We start from the raw sequence: 19,872 nt of genomic DNA, 5'->3' as shown, positions 1-19,872 counted from the left end.
GTTGTTTACAGCACCCATCTAAAAAGATAACACTAAAAGCTCTAATCAATCCACAAAACACCAACTCTGAACACAATGTATTAACATCAAGTGTCCACTCACCTACATCCATCTCCCAGAGTCTGAGCCCACTCTGAAGTGGCAGTGCTTGAGAAGCATAACTGGACACATGCTCTAGGACCTATTGTATGTTAATGACTCGTGTCCCGTGACTACACACATCGCACATGCACGATTCAAGGTAGGTGTGTTTGAGCACAATGGAAACCTGTCCTTGTTTACTGTGTTAGTTGAAGGAAGGGTCCACTCTGGCCCACTTCCTCATTCTGTTTCCTGTCCTTATACTCCGGGGCCTGAACCCATGCCCTTCTGTGACATAGCCTCTAGCCAGATCAGGAAATCAGCAACGGCTGTGCAACACTCACGCTTAGTCTATTTCTGTTACTCCCCCCAACCCCGTCCACCAACGTCCTCTGCCAGATGAGGCCAAGGCTTAATTTGGGAAAAACAATGTTTATCTGTAAAAGGGAGGAAAACTTTGGAAGCTTTTAATATTGACGTAGTATGAAAGATATCAGCAAAGAGTTGTAAGATGGTTTTTAATATCAATAAAGATTTAAAATGTGTCAAAAGTGTTCCACAATAAAAAATAAAGGTGTTGAGATGAAACATCAGATAATGTCTTAGCAAAGCAATGGTTTGAAAGAATTTTATCCACATTTCCAACAATGAAGCAAAATATTTATTCATTAATTAGCTGCTTAATCCCAGTTATGGTTGTGGACTAAAAAGAACACCAATCCATTATAAGGTACCCACTTTCAGATACAGCTCTGACATTGCATTAGCAGAGTGTGACAAGTGGGGTGTGGTTTACCTCAGGGTTGCAAGGGGAGGGATGAGATTGGTGAATGAACTGGAGGGTAACTAGTTGATTAGTGGTAACACCTATGGGAAGGTAATTAACCTGAATATTTAAACCCTGTTTCATTCCTCCCTTCAGGTCTTCCCTTTTGTGTGTGCAGCCAAGCTATTTTGTTGACAAGGGTTAGGTTGTAAAAAAAAAAAAAAAAAAAGGCTACTGCAAATCAATGTGAAGTTATTTTGATTAACTAAGTGAACAATATAATGTAACAACTCTTCTAAGATGACACAGCCACCATCCCCATGTCATACAGGATCACTGAATGGTTCACAAAGTATGAAAATAATATAACCCATATGAAATGGTTTTAGTCACCAGCTCTTGTTGAACATTAGCGTTTTGAAAGAGTTTGATCCAACATGTCTGACTGCATTCTCCAAAGCTTTGACGATAATCACAAGATAAAGTCCTTTAGAGAACTGGTGTTTCAGCCCTCCAGTACAGATCAATAAGGCATGAAGAACAAATGCTTAGCATACTAAAGCTGTTCTGGTGACTTATAGTGGCCCAACAATATACTTAGACACTTTGTATATGCTTTTTTTAATTAAATAACATTACTCCAAGATTACTGGTTTGTTTCTAATGTTTACAGCTTATAGACTATTCACCCCCACTCTGTCTTAAGCAGATGTGGTGAGCTGGACAGTGTGAGTGCAGAGTTAAGCAGCAGGTCTGAGATCTGTGAGGTAGGACAACAAAGATATTGAGTTTCAGCATGGGCCTCAAAATGTAAGGCCACAAATCAACACTAGACCCTTATTGAAAACATGTTCTACTGTTTGAGCCAGTCGAGTTCCCTCACAGTTTCAGACCATTTTTTGGAAATAAATTACTCAATTGTTTGATGGAAAAAGAAATATGTTATAGTTATATTAAGGTTAATGTAAAATTATTTTCATATTTGTTAAAGCCAATGCTCAAGGGCCCAGCAATGGCAGCCTGCTTGTGGTGGGGCTTAAAGCCTTAACCTTCTAATTGCTAGTCCAGTATATTTACCATAGAGCCACCATTGCTCTTTGCCTTAACTATTAATGTTATGTTTATAATCAATCAAATCAATTGGAAATCATATCAAATGCAGTTATACTGTGAATGAATTTTCTAAAACAGGAAGCACATTCAGCTTTTTGAATGTCCCTGATTGTACAAAATAATTCTAGATTTGAATGTACAGAGCTACCACTGGTCTTACACAATCTGTAGTTGTACAGCCTGATGTTAATGCTAGTTGAATGTAATTTGTTGTCTTGACCTTCAGGCTGTCCGAATTAGACAATGGTGCCTAATCCTGTTGTATTATCGCTGGTGTGATTCCACCTGTTTGTAGTTCTTGGCAGTTTGCTCAAAAAGTTCAACTGTCAGTCAATTGCATGAACTTGCAGGAACTGCTTCTGTTGACGTGCACATAAATCAGACTTATCCTTATATTCAAAAAATGCCCATACCAAACTTTACCTTACTGATACAAACAGTACCTTTCACCTACCGACTGATCGCTGCTGATGCCATAGCTGTCATTCAATACATTAACTTACTTAATAAGCAGGAATGGAAATAAAAAAAATTATGATTTATTAGAAGCGTGATATCCAAATCAAACAATGTGCTTACAGCAGATTTGTATCCCTTTTTAACCCTTGCTTTTAAAAAATTATTTCTTCTGCTGTCACATGGATTAGGATTTTCCACTTAATGCTTAGGAAGAATGTATATGGTAAAATGTGCTGTACAAACAAATTACACTGAGATACCTAAATAATTAACCTTATAAATCACAGCAGGCTAACTCACACACTACTGAACACCATCAAAATATCCCCAATATTTGGGATTCAAAATAGCAAAGTTTGTACCCCAGTGCCTCCATTCTAGGAAAAGTACAAGCTCCAGGAATTCACATAGCCTGCATGAGTGGGAGTAAAGTTTAGAGAGAACACTTACACGGTCAAAGCTTCCCATGCTTCCAAGTCTCATACGCATCCGGCTAGCACCCTGAAAAAGAAAGAAAAAACTTTGCATACTTTGTATATAGTTCAGTCAACATTGCATTTTTAAGCTATGAGTTCTGAGTGGAACAATAACAACAATACACGTCTATCCAAGTCACACTTGCACATTCTTGTTAGAACAGTTTAAACCTCCTTTGAACATGGCAAATGTATATTTATTATTTTTACCTTTTTTATCAAGCTGATACAACATTTGACAAAATCATTTGTTCTGGTATTACAGTTAACCCAATGACCACTGTCACTGAGAATAAAGTAAACCAATCTTTCCACTACAGCCAAAATGTAGATAGCTACCAAAGGACATAAATTGGTTTGACTAAGTAAGGTGTAAAGGTGCATTCAAGCACACCCGTGAAAAGATGTTCTCCAGGGAGCTGGTGAGAGAACTGCGAGCTTTATTCTTTAGCACATCCAGCTTGTTGCGTCCAGCTGCGTTCGAGTTCTCGGAGCCTGATGTAATGTTAGCCGAATTCTGCTACAAAGAAACAGCAAACAAACAAAAATAACCATTTATTTAACAGACGCCATGGATCTTCAACCAATAAAGTGGAAATTTCAAGTAACATACATATTCATTGCTGTTTTTAACAGTGCTGAGTTAAATAGATACATTTAGATAACATTTCCATGCAAACAGCTTATGTCTTATCACATAACCACATACAGTATAATGTTGTGTTTTAGTCTATTCAGATGATGTTTAAAATCCCTCTAATTCAATAAGCGTCAGATCACAGATTGAGTTGTTTCTCTAGGATCTGTTGGAAGTAGAATCTGTCCTGCAAACTGGCCTACTGAGTATGAGTGGCTATGACTAAACTGTACCTGAGGAGCTTCTCCAATATGTACGTGGGTCTTTTGCTTGGTCTCACACAGCTGCCTGAGGTGAAGAATAACAAGCTCATTCTCCTCCTGATCAGAACTTGGCTTCATCCTCTGTGCAGAAAAAAATTAATTACACATCAGTTTCATGTTTTACCACTGATTTATTCTGGTCAGGATCACAGTGGGTCTGGTTTTCCTGAAATCACTGGGCGCAATTCAGTAACACACCCCGGACAGGACACCAATTTATGGCAGGGCTTTAGACAGGATTGCATGAAAACGTTGCAACCCTGACCAGGAAAAACATGAAAATTATGATTTTGAACTTTTAACAGTTACCTGCACACGTTCAAAAATCTCGACCTGCTCATTATCAGTCAGCAGTGAGAGGTATTTCTGAATGGCCAGCTTTGCTCTGGGTGGGTATAAACCTGTGGTTAAAACAGAAAAACACTAGTTTCATTAAGTAAACTTGTTCGGAAAGTGTGTACACAGGGCGGGGTGCTGAAAGTGAACTACGTACCTTCAATCCGCTCACAGAGCTTGTGCAGGTGGTGCATAGGACAAGCCTCGCACAGTTTAATTTGGGTTTTGGAGCTCTGCATTGCTGCTGCTGTGCTGAAGGCCTGCTTCAGAGTTAACATCACCTCATCCACCTGAGAGAGAGAAAAAATAATAAAAACAGAAAAATCTGAAATCGTTCAGAATATTCAATCCTCACAAAGAAAGTCACAAAGACCTTTCTGCAGAGCTACAATTTGTTTTGAATGAAGTCTGTAGCAGTTGAATGTCGCTGTGAATAAATGTGGTGGTGGTGGTGGTTCAGTGATTATGTGGGGGTGTTTTTCTGCTGCAGGAACCTGCAGTCTTGATCATGTGACTGGCATCATGGATTCACAGAAATACAGAGGCATTTTAGGGAGTAATGCTATGCCTGCTGTGGTGAACCTGAACCTTAATAATAATAATTGGACACTTCAAGAAGAAAATGATCCCAAGCACACTTCAGGTCAACCAAAGCTTGAATAAGGAATCAGTCCTGGAATATCCTGGAGTAGCCTTCACAGTCTCCAGATTTAAACCCCATAGCAGCACAACAGCCATCAAACCTCAGTAAGCTGGAGGCTTTTGCACTAAAACAATGGGTTGATTCCACAAGAGCGATGTTAGACGCATGTTAGCACTTACCAAAATTGCTTATTAGAGGTTATCAAGGCAAACAAATGTTCCACAGAGTACTGAGGCTGTGGGTTAAATAATAGTGCACATAAACATTTGTCAAGAGAACTAGATGTTTTTCATTTAAACTCAAAATTATGTTGATTTATGTATCAATAAATCCTTTCTCTGTTTACTGATACTTCTTCTCCTCCTTGAATATTTTCATTCAATTCTATAGACATCACTACGTATAACACCTTTTAAGGTGCAACATTAACAAAACTGTGAAATGGAAATATAATTTATTTGTATGTTGTACAAATATGTTTGTATGTTGTAAGTTCAACAAGAAGTAGTTTAATTTGTAGCTTCACAGCATGAGCATAGCAGTCATTGTTCTCGCCACATAATGATAAATAATAAATAAATGTCATGTCTGGGAGTGGAACAGGTAGAATAGAGACTGGAATTAATGTGCTCACCAGAGATTCATTGGCACACTGGAACACATAACACATGTACTGGCTGGGCCCAGACTCCACCACATCTCGACAAATAAAGCCAAAGTGGTCCGTCTGCTTCACTCCCTGTGTGTCACATGCACAAATAGCATAAGTCATAAAAAAGAAATCAAGACTACCAATTGTGTGTCACAAAGAAATAGCATAATACAGCTCAACAGTGACTGTTTTTTCTGTTTTAGTTTCAACAGTGAAAACAGTGGGTGCAAAGCAGGAATACCCTGAACAGGATGGCAATACATCGTAGGGCTTCGGCCACCTCCCTCCCCCATTTCTCAGATATAGCCAGTCATGTTTGTGTAGATGCCCGGCCGGCTGATGGCACTACTGAGATTTGAACCTGGGTCTAAGCTCTAGTGGGCTATTGTAATAGACCTGCACCACATATTATATTATACTTGTATAATGTTTTATATGACGAAAGTGGTGTTACAAGCTTCAGTAACTGAGGCAGTTCAAATAGTGGACAGATATACTGTTCAGCTCTGTTTGCTATTATTTGTTACATGTTGACACTGATTCAAAGGTTTTTACTTTGGAATTGGGTAGTGGGAGTGTAAATGTACAATAATCAAATGCATTAGATGACCAGTCTGTTTATTATTCAGTCCCACAGACCAGTGGTCACACTCGCCATGATTCATATACTGTATTTAAGCAGTATTTAAGTATTAAGTATTTAAAATAAATCCTTACTTGCTGCATTAGTGTGTTACATACAAAATTAAATTACAGCTCTCACCCAATAAAGTATTACTATGTAGTTAATGATTCTGCCTTCGGGCTTACTATGTACTAGTAACACAGTAAATATCAAGTCAAAGTGTTTAGCTTTTAAAACATTTCAGAAAACTACTATCTCATGTGCTAGTACAGATGGAGGTGAGCATTTAGAGAAAATAAAATAATATATTTCTTTTAATTCAATTTTCTGTTTTAACACTGTGTTATCCTGGTCAGGGTTGCGGTGGTTGGGCTACCCCAGAATCACTGGCCACAATGCAGTCACACACCCCGGACAGGACGCCAATCCATCACATGGTCTCGGCCACCCTGAATTCCCCTTAAATTTAGCTGATCATGTCTATATGTGGATGCCTAACTGGCCAATAGCACTGCTGGGGATGCATCCCAGAAGTAGTGAGCTAGCGTTACTTATTGCTGCACTACTTTTGTGCACTATGCAATGTTAAGCTTTTGTTAAAATGATATGAAAAGGTTAACAGAATAAAACAGGGTGTACATTTCTCTATGTGGACTGGTAATGTGATAATACTGAACCTAGATAGTGTCAACAATTCTCAACAGATTTATGCCAGTATAAACAACTTCCTCAAACCTAAAATTACACCATTGTAAAGGCATATGCTGGGAAAGCAGCTTGATAATAAACCTGAGCCAGGAGATGATCATCACCAGTATATATAAGGTCTTAAACTAAATGGCTCCCCACAAACCTGAGAGCAAAAGGAAATGTCTTTGAAATTCTTCTCCAGCACAACGGTCTTGCTGTCAGGGCTGATAAGGTTCACCTCAAAGCGTCCAACCTAAAAACACAAAGAAAAGTAAGCGTCAGAAATCACCGTTCATTTTACCAGTCATGAGGCAGGAGCAGAAACATGAACACTGTATCTACTACTACTACCTCGCAACATGGCTTCTGACTGTTGTAAGACTGAAAAATTAACACACACCCACATTAACAAGGTCATCAAGGTTGTACAAATGACTTCTCAGGGCTAAATTAGGAAAAATCATTTTGGGAGGATCATTTGTGGTTTTAGTTTCAAGAGAGTCAGCCTTGTGTGTCCAGTTGAAGAATGGTCTGTTGACTGCTTAACTGGCATGCACAGTAATTACTGCCTTACAAAAGCAATGTTGCAATCCCTACGACTGCACACAAGCTTTATTTTTTCTATGTGACACATTTTCCAGCTGGCAGCTTTAACCATTCCCGTCGATTTAATAGTGGAGACTAATTCCAGATGCCCAGCTTGAATAACACTGAACAGATTTTGGTTGTTCAGCACATTTGGCATGTTTTACTAAAGGCAGGTATTATGTCCTGCATTGCCAGTGAATTTTAATTCTCTCAGTAGAGTTACTGACTATTATATGGACACAATTTGCACCTTGCTACAGGTATTATTTTATAAATGAAGGTTTTATAAGCAATAACAAGAGTGGATGAGCCAAAATCATTTAAGCACAATCTAAAAATATGTTAACTGATACATGGTCTCCCAAGAAGTAGGGGTCTGGAACTGACTCAAAATCGAAAATGCGTCTATGAATCAATCTCCCGGTGGCTCACAGTGATACAACCTCAGCTTGACGAATGGTACCACATGATCAAGGCCAAACATTCTTTTTTTTGTCAAATTTGTTTGCTAGGGCTACCGATAAACCCAACCAGTTTTAATAACTGTACAAGCTTAAACATGCACACTTACACCACTGGAAAATGCTAATTTTATGCTAAATAATTACAAAATGTCAAACTGATGAGTGTGTCTGTACCTGAAACAACATAGTGCGGTTCTTGTCTGCATCTGAAGGCTGAACATTGTTAGGAGCGCTGGCATGCCTCCTGCGCGTTGGCCCTTTGGCTCCTATATCTTTAGGTTTATTTTGAGCCAGGCTGTTGCAGCGTGTACGAAACTCCTGCTGCTCGAAGCCCGAGTCCTCCTGAATACACTCAGGAAAGGCACTACGCTGGCTGCCTACTTTCCCGTTTGACTCGACCTCTGCAGTCTCTGAGAGCGGAGCACTGAGGGGGTCATCTCCCACGCTGAACACCACAGGGGTCTCGGTGGAGACACGTTGGCCGTTCAGAAGGCGAAGACGCCTGCGCTCAGTCTCGTGCTCCCGGAAAAGTTCGATGCAGTCGTCGATCAGCGTGGAGGGTGCTTTCTTGTTGTTCATCATTACCTTGCCACAGTAAAGCACCTCAAATTTCTGCGAGTTGTAAAAGGACTCCTCGGCCTCCTGCTTGGGTTTACTGTCCTCCTTTAGAGCAACTTTAGAGGCCTGGCGAATGCTGCTAATCACCTCGGCCACCTGTGGGAAAACAAAACAGAGTTAATTTTTCAGTGGCTGAACTAAAATAGATTATTTCCAACTGAAGGGCAACTCTTTGGGGACAAGGTCCATAAAGACATGGTTTTACATGTTTGGCGTGGAAGAACTTTTGTAGTGGCCTACAAAAAACTGCTATCAACCCCACAACAGCATATTGGAATTGATATGTCCATTGCAAACCAGGACTTCTTGTCCACCCTCAGTACCTGACCTTAAAACTGCTCATTTGACTGAATGGTAACAAAACATCTACAAACACACTCCAAATTTTGAAAAGCCATTTTAAAAGAGTGGAAGTTGTTATAGTCACAAAGAGAGGGGTCAACCCCATGGCTTTGAAATGATACGTCCAACAAGCTCATAAAAATGTACTTCATCTGCCTGATTTTGGCCAAACACTCATAGAACCTAGTCAGTCAACTGGGCCCTAATACAAACATCACATAATTTAAAAAATAATAATAACGATAGAGTGATGAAAATGTGAATAAAAAAAAAAGAAATATTTATTCCAATCCACACTGTTAATTTCCAATATCCAAGGTTCCAAAGGTTTCTCATAATATTTCATAATATTCTCATAACATAAGTTTTTTTTTCCACAATTGCCCTTAGCTTGCTAATGAGTGGTTACTGGTTTTGGAAACTGTAAAGCTTCCAAATACAGTGTCCAGTATAAAAAACACAACAGAAATAAATCTGGCAAAGTCTGTTGTTTAAGCAAAAAATGCAGCATTTATAAGTAAGGAAAGCCAGTGTTTGAATTAAATTACAATATTAAATGTACAACAAAGGCTACCTCATATTAAAAGATTGACAATTACACACTTTAGTGTTCCGTAAATCTTGTCGTTACTGTTCTACTATATAATTAATCAGCTTGTTTAATACAGTGGAGCTAAACATCTTTTAAAATGAAAGAATGTTTAGGAACTTGTATAGTGCCCTTTGTTACCAGGTTGCCTAATAATGCAATAGGCATGCAACAGACATATATCTACTTAACAGTGAGCAGCCAAGACATTTCCAAATGCCACAGTCAAATTTTTCCATAGAGACAAAACAGATCAGATAAAAAACGTGTAATAAGACGTTGTCTTTCAAAAACCCGGAAATTTGCTGCCTTCTCATTGGACGTGAGGCTCAGACAGGATTTTTTTTTTAACAAATGAATCTGATTTACATTACTGATGCAGATTGTGCTGTGAGAACACAAACGGTACTCAGAGAGAATCTGGCCAGGTGCCAGCAAGAGCCAGAGACACCAGACAGACACCAGACAGACACCAGACCATTTCACACAGAGCACAGATGCCCATTTAGATGCCTAATAAAGTTCAGTAAGCTATGGGATGTCCAGTTAGTGCTGTAGGCAAGTCAGAGAGAGGTGAGAAATAAGGTTTCATTAAACAAGTTCAAATAAAAAGCATTAATTAAAACACACACAGGGTCCTCCTGAGTAAATGTCAGACAAAACAGCTCTACTGTAATAAACAAAGCCTTGGAGCTGAAAAGGCTCAGTAGACACCAAGGTCAAATGGATTACTTGTTCAAGGCAGCAATTGAGAGTAAACCAAACATAACTCTGCGCTGTGCACACTCTCATATCACGGGTAAAGATAACACACCACAAACTTGTTCAACACAGAAGTTAAAATAGCAGCTGAACTGTGTAGATTAAAGGATTTCACTTTAAGTGGTTAAAGAACATATTATGAATTTCAATAGCATGACCATGACGACCTTAAGAGCCACAAAGCCCATTGAAAAACGTCATACATGATAACCATTCTACCTTCACCTCAAAAAGGTTGTTTTAAGTTTGCTGCTACTTGGAAAAGTTGACCTGATTTAATAGCATCCCAAGAAAAGATGACAGTTTACATAAACAGCTTAAAAGAGCGTGTCTAGCTAGAGGATGTGTTAAGTCATTTAATAATATAATAAAATAGCAATAATAATTAAAACACATACAAAGAATTGGCAAAACCAACACATATTTTTGTGTACCTATACAACATTCAAACAATGTTTTTCCTCCTGTCAATTCCCACTGTCGCAAAGTTGCCACAGTTGGGCTCCTGAGCAAGGCCCTTAAACCTCAATCGCTTGCATGGTATTTGGCCATAACTGTAATTTGTTTTTGATTAAGTTGTCTGCTAAATGCTGTATTAAAGGTTTCGTTTTGTTAAACAAAAATATGAAAAAAAGTATATTGTAATCAAGAGCTCTCAGAATAAGCAGATTTAAACTTTTCTACTACCATTATGCAATGTTGATGCATGATGCAAAATATCCACATTATTTTTGTAAAACAAACAGATTGAACATATGCAGAGATTACCACACAGTCAGTGACTGGCGCATGAGCACTGAGGGTGGGTGTGGGTGAGACAGACCTGCAGCTTCATTCCAAAAGCAAAGCAACCATCAGCTGCTGGAAATTAATTTAAACAACCTTGTTAATAGGCAGCATAAATGGAACAACGAATTCTATGTGGGTTATCATTAAGTCTGTTAATGATACACATCCCTAGTGTGAATGTGTGTTGCCCTGTGCTAAATTGGCACCGTCTCTAGGGTGTATTCCTACCCTGTGCTAAATTTTTCAAAAGATGCTGAACCCTGACCAGGACAAAGCAGTTACTGACTATGAATAAATAAAGGAAAATCATCATTGAGTTATTCTGTTTAGTGACTTTGGTGATTTGGATATATTTCCCTAGTGGCTACACATATCCATGAGTAATTTTGGGTCATGTCCTATTTTAATACCACAGTCAGCTTCCAATCCAATGATTTGCACCAGCCGCTGTGTTGATTTGTTCACTAGTTCCTTGATTTCAGGTAGAAAAGCAAACACTATCGGACATGTCACAACTCTTGCCAAAGAACTGACTTGTGGAAACACAGGGTGCAGCTGCTCATTTCTAACTGACAGCTGGCTTTTTTCCAGAGATTGCATGATGATTTCCAGCAAATCTGATATATAAAGTGCACTGAAAAAATCAGGAACAAAAACAATTACATACCAGTGTGTGTCGAATACAGCATTTAGCCAACAAGCCTAAAATATATAGGAAATATGTTTTATCGAGCAATGGATCAAGATGCTTTGGTGGTGCAGCATAAAATAAATTATGCTAGCCCTCTAGCACTGGGATTACCGTTACTAACCTCCACTTGGTCGGCCATCTACATACAGACATTATTGGCGACGTCTGAGGGGAGGATGGCTGAGGTCGCATGATGGATTGGTGTTCTGCAAGTGTTTTTTTTTTCAGGTGTTCCAGCCACACCCATTGCTAGCAGGTGTATAAAATCAATTACAAAATAAGTGATATGCTTCCAACTCTGAGCCAATAGTTTGGAAACTCAATCAAGACATGTTTTGGTGTGGAAAACATAGACCGTAGACTGTACAGAGCCCTGAACTCAACCATATTAAACACCCCTGACACCAATAGCCAGTTGCTCCACAACCAGGGCCTGATCTTGCAAATGCTGTTGACTGAATAAGCACAAAATTCCCAGAAAGATGCTCCAAAAATTGGAGGAAAGCCTTCCCAGATAAATAAAGTCTATTTTAGATGCAAAGGAGGGAATGGTTTTGGATGTTGTCAGCTGTCCATATATTCTTGTGCCTAATCCTAATTTTTCCTGACATATCTGTACTAGAATTGCAAGATTAACTGGTTAATGCTGGCAGATTCTTCTTTACATATTTACCAAACTGCTAGATGCAAGTCATGGTAAATAAAAAAGCTACATTCTCCTACATTGTACTGTAACTCAAATCCACATAGACTAAATGCTTCTGCACCCTTTAACACAATTTACGTTTATTTAACTGTATTAGGGTCGACAGTGTAATTAAATTCACACAGTATGGCACACGTCAGGCGGTCTGCGAGCTGCAGCAGCTGTTTTTTTTTAGCCTGGGCAGGGTTTTTATATGAGTTAGATTCATGCTCTGTTGCTGTCTCTCATTGTAGTCTCATATTTCTGAGCAGCGTGCTGGTTCCAACCACACAGCGGACAGACAGGAAATCCATGCTAAGGGTCATGATGTAGACACAATTTAGCCAGGAACACAACACAAACTTTATCTGTTTAGTGACGCCAGCAAAAGTGGATGTAATCAGAAAGGTTCAAAAATCTAAACACTGTGTCCAAGATGTTCCTCTGGAGAGCAGATTATGCTGTTAATCATCTCACGTATGTTCCTTGCAATATAGTTAAGCACGGTGGCTTGGTGGGTAGCACTGTTGCCTCACAGCAAGAAGGTCCTGGGTTAGATTCCCAGGTGGAGCATTCCGGGTCCTTTCTGTGTGGGTTTCCACTGGGAGCTCCGGTTTCCTCCCACAGTCACAAAGACATGCAAGTGAGGTGAATTGGAGATACAAAATTGTCCATGACTGTGTTTGAAATGAAAGACATACAGAACTTTATTGGCTTGCAAAGTGGGCCAAAACTTTTAGTCTAGCATCACTGCTCATGGCTGCAAATTCCTACAGACACACTTTAACATGTTGTGGAAAGCCTACCCAGGACAGAGGCTGTGGCATCCCAACACCATACCCATGCCCATGGTTTAGGGATGGGATGTCCAACTGCCTTAAGGTTATGTGTCCACATACTTTTGGCCATGTAGTGTGCATGTGTGTGCATATATGTAGCTATATTTGTGTAGCTGATTTATATTTAGGTTTTAGTGGCACAGTATTAATATCAGAGCTCCATTTTCTCAAGTGCCCAAGTACCACTGCTTGTCATACATAAATTTAAAAAAGAACAACAGAATGTAGCTTTTAGAGCTGAGCCAATCCAAATATTTGCTAGGTCAAGCATGGCCTGACCCTTTAGCTTATCATATCATGTCAGTCTGTTCATGGTGCTGATTGCAGAATTTAGTTTTTAGATAGTTTTCCTATCTGCTTTGAAGAGATTATTTACTGTAACGATCTGTGGTGTCATTCTGTCTGGATAGGAGGCGACGCAAACATTTTGACGTGTGTCATTAGCTTAAAAAGGTTACAAAATAAACCTGCAGGGTGTTAGCATGGTGCAACAGTCTGAAGGCCTTGACACATGCCTGGTGTTCAATAGACACAATCAGCAGTGTCTAAGTAGGGTCAGATTTGGGATGGATTTCAATGACACTAATATGGTAATGACACAATAGTGTGTAATGTTCTGGTATATGTGCAGGTGCAGCAGTGTTGAGATTTTACATCTGGATTAGACTTACTGGCCTCTTTATTAAAAGCACACACCCTGTTAGCATTTGTTGTAGGAGAACCATTAAAACTCATAGTTATTTTCTTTTGCACATTAAGTGTTTAATGCACAAAGTTATCACTGGTCACTGTTGGCTTTATATTGGTTGGACTACCATTGTCCGTCATTGACATGATATTTGAATTAACACTGCTGGAATTGATACACTCACTCCAGTAGACACACGCTACCGTGTTATTATAGTACAGCTCTGAGTATAGTCCACTTTAACATCCATAATTAAAATGTAACAGTAAGAGGGAGTATAACAAACTCAGTGAGGTATTTGATTAATATGTTATTTTTATGGTGTTATCGTTTCTCTTCATAAAATAGAATGCCTTTATATGTCACATATACATATACGCATGTATGGTACAATGCAATGCTTTTTCCGCGTATCCCAGCTTGTTTGAAAGCTGGCGTCAGACCGCAAGGTCAGCCAATTTACGGTGCCCCTGGAGCAGACAGGCTTAAAAGCCTTGCTCAAGGACCCAACAGTGGCTGCATAGCAGAACCTAGATTTGAACCAACAATCTTCCAATTGATAGTCCAAAGCTCTACCCACTAGGCTACTGCTGTCCCGATCAGCAGATGTGTATGTATGCTATATATCATGTAAATAAAAAAATTCAATAGTTACGGTGCATGTATGATCTTGACTACACTACTGGTAACAAAAGGTTCCTTAATACAAACAAAATACCAAACAGCATAAACTGCAGCAACATACTTTTACAAGATGTGCAGATACATTTCTGTACTTCAGAGATTTATACAGCACTAAGTCCTGCACACATTGCGATCCAACCAGTTTTTCTAGAATGACACCATGAACATGTGCTTCTAGCATTGCCGTTTGGAATGCTGCATGCACTAACATAACACTCCTTTCCAGGAAGAGACTTTCCAGGGATGTATTCACCCACCAAATGACTTCACTCATACCAAGCCAGATGCACAGTTCATGTGGAATCATGAGCGTAATGTAACCACTTTTCTTACAAAGCTACAGTTGTACTTGTACATGACACACCTGAAACTAGCTGAAAATATTGCAAGTTGATTTTGTAATGTATGAAAATGAGAGAGGAGGATAAACGGTTCAATATTAAGCAGCTAAGCTAAAGCTAATAAAGTGTTTATTAAACACGGGTGCATGTTTTATGTAAACAATATAAGACCAAAAGTATTTGGACACCTAACCATAAGCTTGTTAAACATACTGCTGCAAAAAAATTTTAAAACAGAGTGATCTTAATGTGATCTTTCCGCTATAACAACCAACACTCTTTTGAGAAGGCTTCTTACAAGAAGACAAGTATGTCTGTGGAAATGTGTGCCAATTCAGTCAAAAAACATTTGTATGGCTGGACAGTGATGTTGGTCAAGAAACCCTCAACTGATGTTGTAGTTCAATTCAAAGCTGTTCAGTTGGGCTGAGTTCAGGGCTTAGTGTAGGCTACTGGAATTTCTTTAAACCAAGCTTTTATTCATGTCTTTATAGAGCTTACTTTATGCACAGGGGCACATTCATGCTGGAACATTAAATGGCCTTCTCTAAACCGATGCTGCAAAATTGGAAGAATATAATTTCCTTACTATAATTGCTGTATTACATCTGTTAGCATTGGTTGTGGCTGAAACACATTTAATAATAATTAGAATATTTTGTATAAGCATGGACATAACATGGAATTTAAAAGTGATATGCAAACTTTTGCATAGAACTAAAAATAAATAAAGTTTTTTATCAACCAGTTTATTCTGGTAAGGGTCACAGCAGGTTCAGTCAGCTAGCCTACCAATAGTACGGTGGGCTAGCATAAAAGACTGCTGTGTCATTGTGCGCCAGTAACTAAAGTTCTAGATATTAATGCTGCAAGTTGAAAAAAAATGAACCACATAGATGCAAAAAATAATAATACATTATCATATATGTCTCAAAGCTAGAAGGGCAGACAACCAAGCTTTAGAAATAGTATGAATGTTATTTATTTGTGGGGGTTTTTTAAACACTTTTTTGTGTATGTTTAAGCATAAACAAAGTCAAAAGCTGTGTGAATTGAAAATTTGAAGTGCACTGATGCATTGGAGGTATTTTCTAATTCATAAGAAGCTAAATATAGCATGATTTCTGCCATACATTTGCACACCCTCACACCTACAATAAAGACTGGATTACTAAAATCCATACAGCACTCATGCTGGTGTGACAAAACTGGTTGCATAACAAATTGCAGGCCTATAATTAATTCCTCAGGAGATAGACACCAGCTTAGCATGAAAGAAACAACAGACACACTACAGTAAAAATAGGGCTCATCTGGAAACTTCAGAAACTTTGGTTTTCATAAACTCAAATACAAGTGGTGCTTTTGTTTCTACACTGTTCAAAAAGAATTCCTTAGTAATTAAGTAGTTTTTTTTCCAGACCATGTTCCAGACCACTGTAGCATTTGCTACAGTGGTTTTAAACCAGTATGGTTGGGTTTTCTAATATGTGTACCTATAAACACTGCAGCACTAAAAATGTGCCTGGACAGTGTTGGCATGTACAATGAAACTGAGTAAATATTGAATGTATTCACAAAAAGTTCTTGTCTTTCAGGTAAAATTTTTTTTTTTAATCAGCAAGTCTGGGCAGCAAATAATTGCTTTAACTGACACTGACAAATGAGCTTGAATAAGTAGAGTTACCAGCAATTTGTATCCCTTGACTAAAATACAACAGTTAAACAAACAAAAGAAGCAAAAATCATAAATGAGATTACATTTACAATTTGAGATCAATGAAGCAATTTAATAAAAGATGATAATAATTCCTGTTTGTTTAAGCTGATGCAAATGGGTCGAATAAAACGTTTCTGCTTTGAAAACTGAACAACAGTGTTCAAAAATGTAATAAAAAAGCACTTATTTGCCATCAAAAAAATATTGTAGTCAGTCCGTTACTATTTCATTGTCATGTTTTACCACCGGTCAGTCACTGTGGGGCCAATCCATTATAGAACCTCAGCCATTCGCCATCATCAGACATAGCCAATCATGTCTGTATGTAGATGTCTGACCAGCCGATAACTTCACTAGAGAATAATTGGCAGCATGTTTTTGGTTATGGCCAAGAAAGAGCTCAAGCTGTAACCTTTTGGACCCCAATGTTAATGGAACAGTGTGACTTCTTTTAGAAGTAGAAATGTTACTGAATACATGTAGGATTGTGTATTTAGCTGTTACAATACATTTAATCATAGCTAAATACTAATGTCAAAAGTTTAGATACACTTGTTAATGTTTTAATGAAATACAAGCTGCTGGAAAACGTGTGACACTGTCCACAGTCAAGTGAGCCTTACATTGCCATGAATCATACAAGAAAGATGCTTATTCTTTGTCCATGTGCTCAACAATAAGCTTTGACCAAGGTGCCTGGTTGGAGCAAGGACTTATTTTCTGCATGTCAGCATTTAAGCCCATGGTATTGTAAAGCTTAGCTGGCTGTGGACAGTTGACACCTGTGTTTCAACAGCTTTTAATTCATTGATTACATTCATTATATCTGAACATTCTGAAAGTGACACTGTGGGTATTCTAACCCACCTTGGTAAATAGTCTATACAGCTCTACACAGGTCCCAAGATTATATGTACAGTCAGTTGTAGAGATGAATCTAAGTCTATTTATGTATGTTTAAGAATCAGCAGATTTCATCATGCATGTCTCTCGTCATACATGTTACTTGCAAGTGCATGTGGACTTCAACAGTGTTCCACCCAACCCTGTTTGTGTTTATGATCAAATAATTGCCAGTCACTCAGTGGTATACAGAGAAATAAACACTTGAAACATCTGTATTTGTCATGCATCTTACTTAAACCAACTACTAACTCAATAGCCATTAACTAGACAGCTATTTGGCCACAAACTCTGCACAGAAAGCCTTTGCATGTTACTGTTACAGTAGTTTTGGGTGGGTAAAACACGCACCTGGTCTGGATCGCACGCTTTAAACACATGGCAGGCCATTTCACACTCCGGATCATCGGGCTGGCTGCGGATCAAATAGGCAAAGTAAGCCAGATCGTGGCTGTTGTGGATGAACCGTGAGATGCATTGCGCTTTGTGCTCAAAGATAAACACGGACGAGCTGCTGCTGTTGGCAGGTACACATCGGATGATCGGAGGGGTGAGGGACAGCTGGACCTGCCTTGCAGAAACCGGACCGGACTCACTTTTGCGTCTGATCTCTGCTACGAGCCACGGAAGCATGGGCAACGTGGTGCGCCTATCCAGCCCCGAGTATCCCACGTAACATAGCGAGAAGCTTTTCTCCTTCACTTTTCCTTTGTCCTCCGATCCCTCCATCTCCATGCTTAGGGAGCAGAACGAAGCAACTGTGCTTAGTGATTAGATTTCGTGGTTGCCTTAAATCGTGCAGAGAACCTGTGCGTCATGAACCAGGGTGCGATTTCTGCAAGTCCTTTCGTGCAAAAGTGTGCAGAAGTTCCACTCCACGTCCCGCATGCGGCTGCAATTAATGTGCTTCAGTTTTTTATTCCTAGTTCCTGGTACAAACTAGGAACATATTCAGGGATAATATCCGTCCACTTTAGACTGAAATAATAATGCTCTGTTTATAATACTTAGCGCCTTTTAACGTGTCGAATGAACAGACAGATACATGTGTAAACAACACAACCCAATACAGCAGCGCAGCACAGCGCAAAATAACCACCCAGTCTGCTCCTGTCTGCCGTAGGACTCCGCTCCAAATAAACAGCTCCAGTTCAGACACACACCGCTGACGTTACTGTACTGAAATACAGAGTATTTACTCCTCTCTTTTTTTTATTCAGTCATGCAGACGTCGTTTCGGCTGCTTCTGGCAGCAGTAGCAGCTCAGCTTCACCTTCCTCTGCCAGCATTCAGCTACAGGAGCAGGGGAAAGGGGCGTGGCTTGGAGAGAAAATGGGCGGGTACCACTCTGCCCCTGCCCAGAAACAGTAGACACGGATGCGTCCCAAATTACAGTCTAATACAGTCCGATTATTAAGTGTTAGTGTGAGTTGAAATAGGCGAAGCCAGATTTGTGTTTTAACCGTGTCTAACTTGATGGTCTGCAGCACAGATTTGGATAGTAATTGTTTTTTAAAAAAAATGCCAATTCCAAAACAAAAAGCCCACGCGGTAATAAGAGGCGTGGCCCAGAAAAGCCAGGGGGCGGGGACAAACTTTTGCAAACCTACATGTAGCAAACACAGCATGTGACCCTATTCATAATGTGAATAACCAAAAACTAAGAATTATACCCCCCTCTGAACAAACCCAGTGCTGGACAAAATGTAAACCTTTCTAAAACTGTTTTAATCCTTTAATCACAGAAAAGAACAGTTGCAGAAATCAATGAAATTCCAAGACTGCTATGACCTACGTATATCAGGGGTGTCAAACTCATTTTCACCGAGGGCCACATCAGCATTATTGTGGCCCTCAAAGGGCCGATTGTAACGTATCCTGCTGTGATTGCAGTCACATTGCTGTTTTTCTTGGAGGCTGAATTCTGCATTTATATTGTTCTACTTTACCACAGACACAGCCTCATAACACAAGAGACGCACCGGTTTCTCTTCCTGTTTTCATTTTCATTAAATTTCCTCCTCATGCTTAATTTTCTTAATTATCTTTTTGTACATTTTAGGATCATGTGTAAATATGTGTAACATAAAGGTAGTAAGTGGAATATGTTTATTTGTCATTTTTACAGCAGTATATTGTGGAACACTTTAAGCATATTTGGATTTTGGAAGGGCATGTCTTCCCCAGTATATATTGTGATTGCGGCCCTGCTCTGAGCCTAAATTAATTGGCTAGTTTCACTGTTTTTTTTAGCCTAAAGTACTAAGATCAGGGGGAAGTCTGTCATGGGATTAAAAAAAATTCAATTACATTATATGTCTCTCTAAAATCCTAATCTTTTCTAAAATCTGCCTCCACATCAGTGGTACCTAAACACATATTATAGTCACTCATGTCATGGGAACTGATGCACTCCCATACTGAGATA

At 39.2% G+C, this 19,872-nt stretch overlaps 1 protein-coding gene across 6 annotated transcripts in view; it reads right to left on the bottom strand.

The window, feature by feature from the left end:
* Positions 1-18,173, bottom strand: part of tbc1d4 (TBC1 domain family, member 4) — a 37,851-nt gene extending 19,678 nt beyond the window's left edge. For 2 of the 6 annotated variants that reach the window (XM_063005420.1, XM_063005416.1), the window contains exons 1-9: positions 17,796-18,173; positions 7,968-8,507; positions 6,905-6,994; positions 5,409-5,513; positions 4,289-4,421; positions 4,105-4,196; positions 3,766-3,876; positions 3,290-3,412; positions 2,864-2,920 (exon numbers count right to left, since the gene is read on the bottom strand). In XM_063005420.1, the coding sequence (XP_062861490.1) occupies positions 2,864-2,920; positions 3,290-3,412; positions 3,766-3,876; positions 4,105-4,196; positions 4,289-4,421; positions 5,409-5,513; positions 6,905-6,994; positions 7,968-8,507; positions 17,796-18,173 (1,629 nt within the window). Of the gene's footprint in view, positions 1-85; positions 103-2,863; positions 2,921-3,289; positions 3,416-3,675; positions 3,690-3,760; positions 3,877-4,104; positions 4,197-4,288; positions 4,422-5,408; positions 5,514-6,904; positions 6,995-7,967; positions 8,508-17,795 lie in introns of all 6 variants that reach the window. The other 4 variants (XM_063005421.1, XM_063005418.1, XM_063005423.1 and 1 more) reach the window with 4 other exon arrangements.
* Between the last annotated feature and the right edge of the window lie 1,699 nt (positions 18,174-19,872).

The sequence above is a fragment of the Trichomycterus rosablanca genome, chromosome 12 (genome assembly GCF_030014385.1).
Source record: "Trichomycterus rosablanca isolate fTriRos1 chromosome 12, fTriRos1.hap1, whole genome shotgun sequence".
In the NCBI taxonomy this organism is placed as follows: Eukaryota; Metazoa; Chordata; class Actinopteri; order Siluriformes; family Trichomycteridae; genus Trichomycterus; species Trichomycterus rosablanca.
Note: the sequence above shows the minus strand (reverse complement) of the source record. Positions and strands in the feature narration are given on the sequence as shown.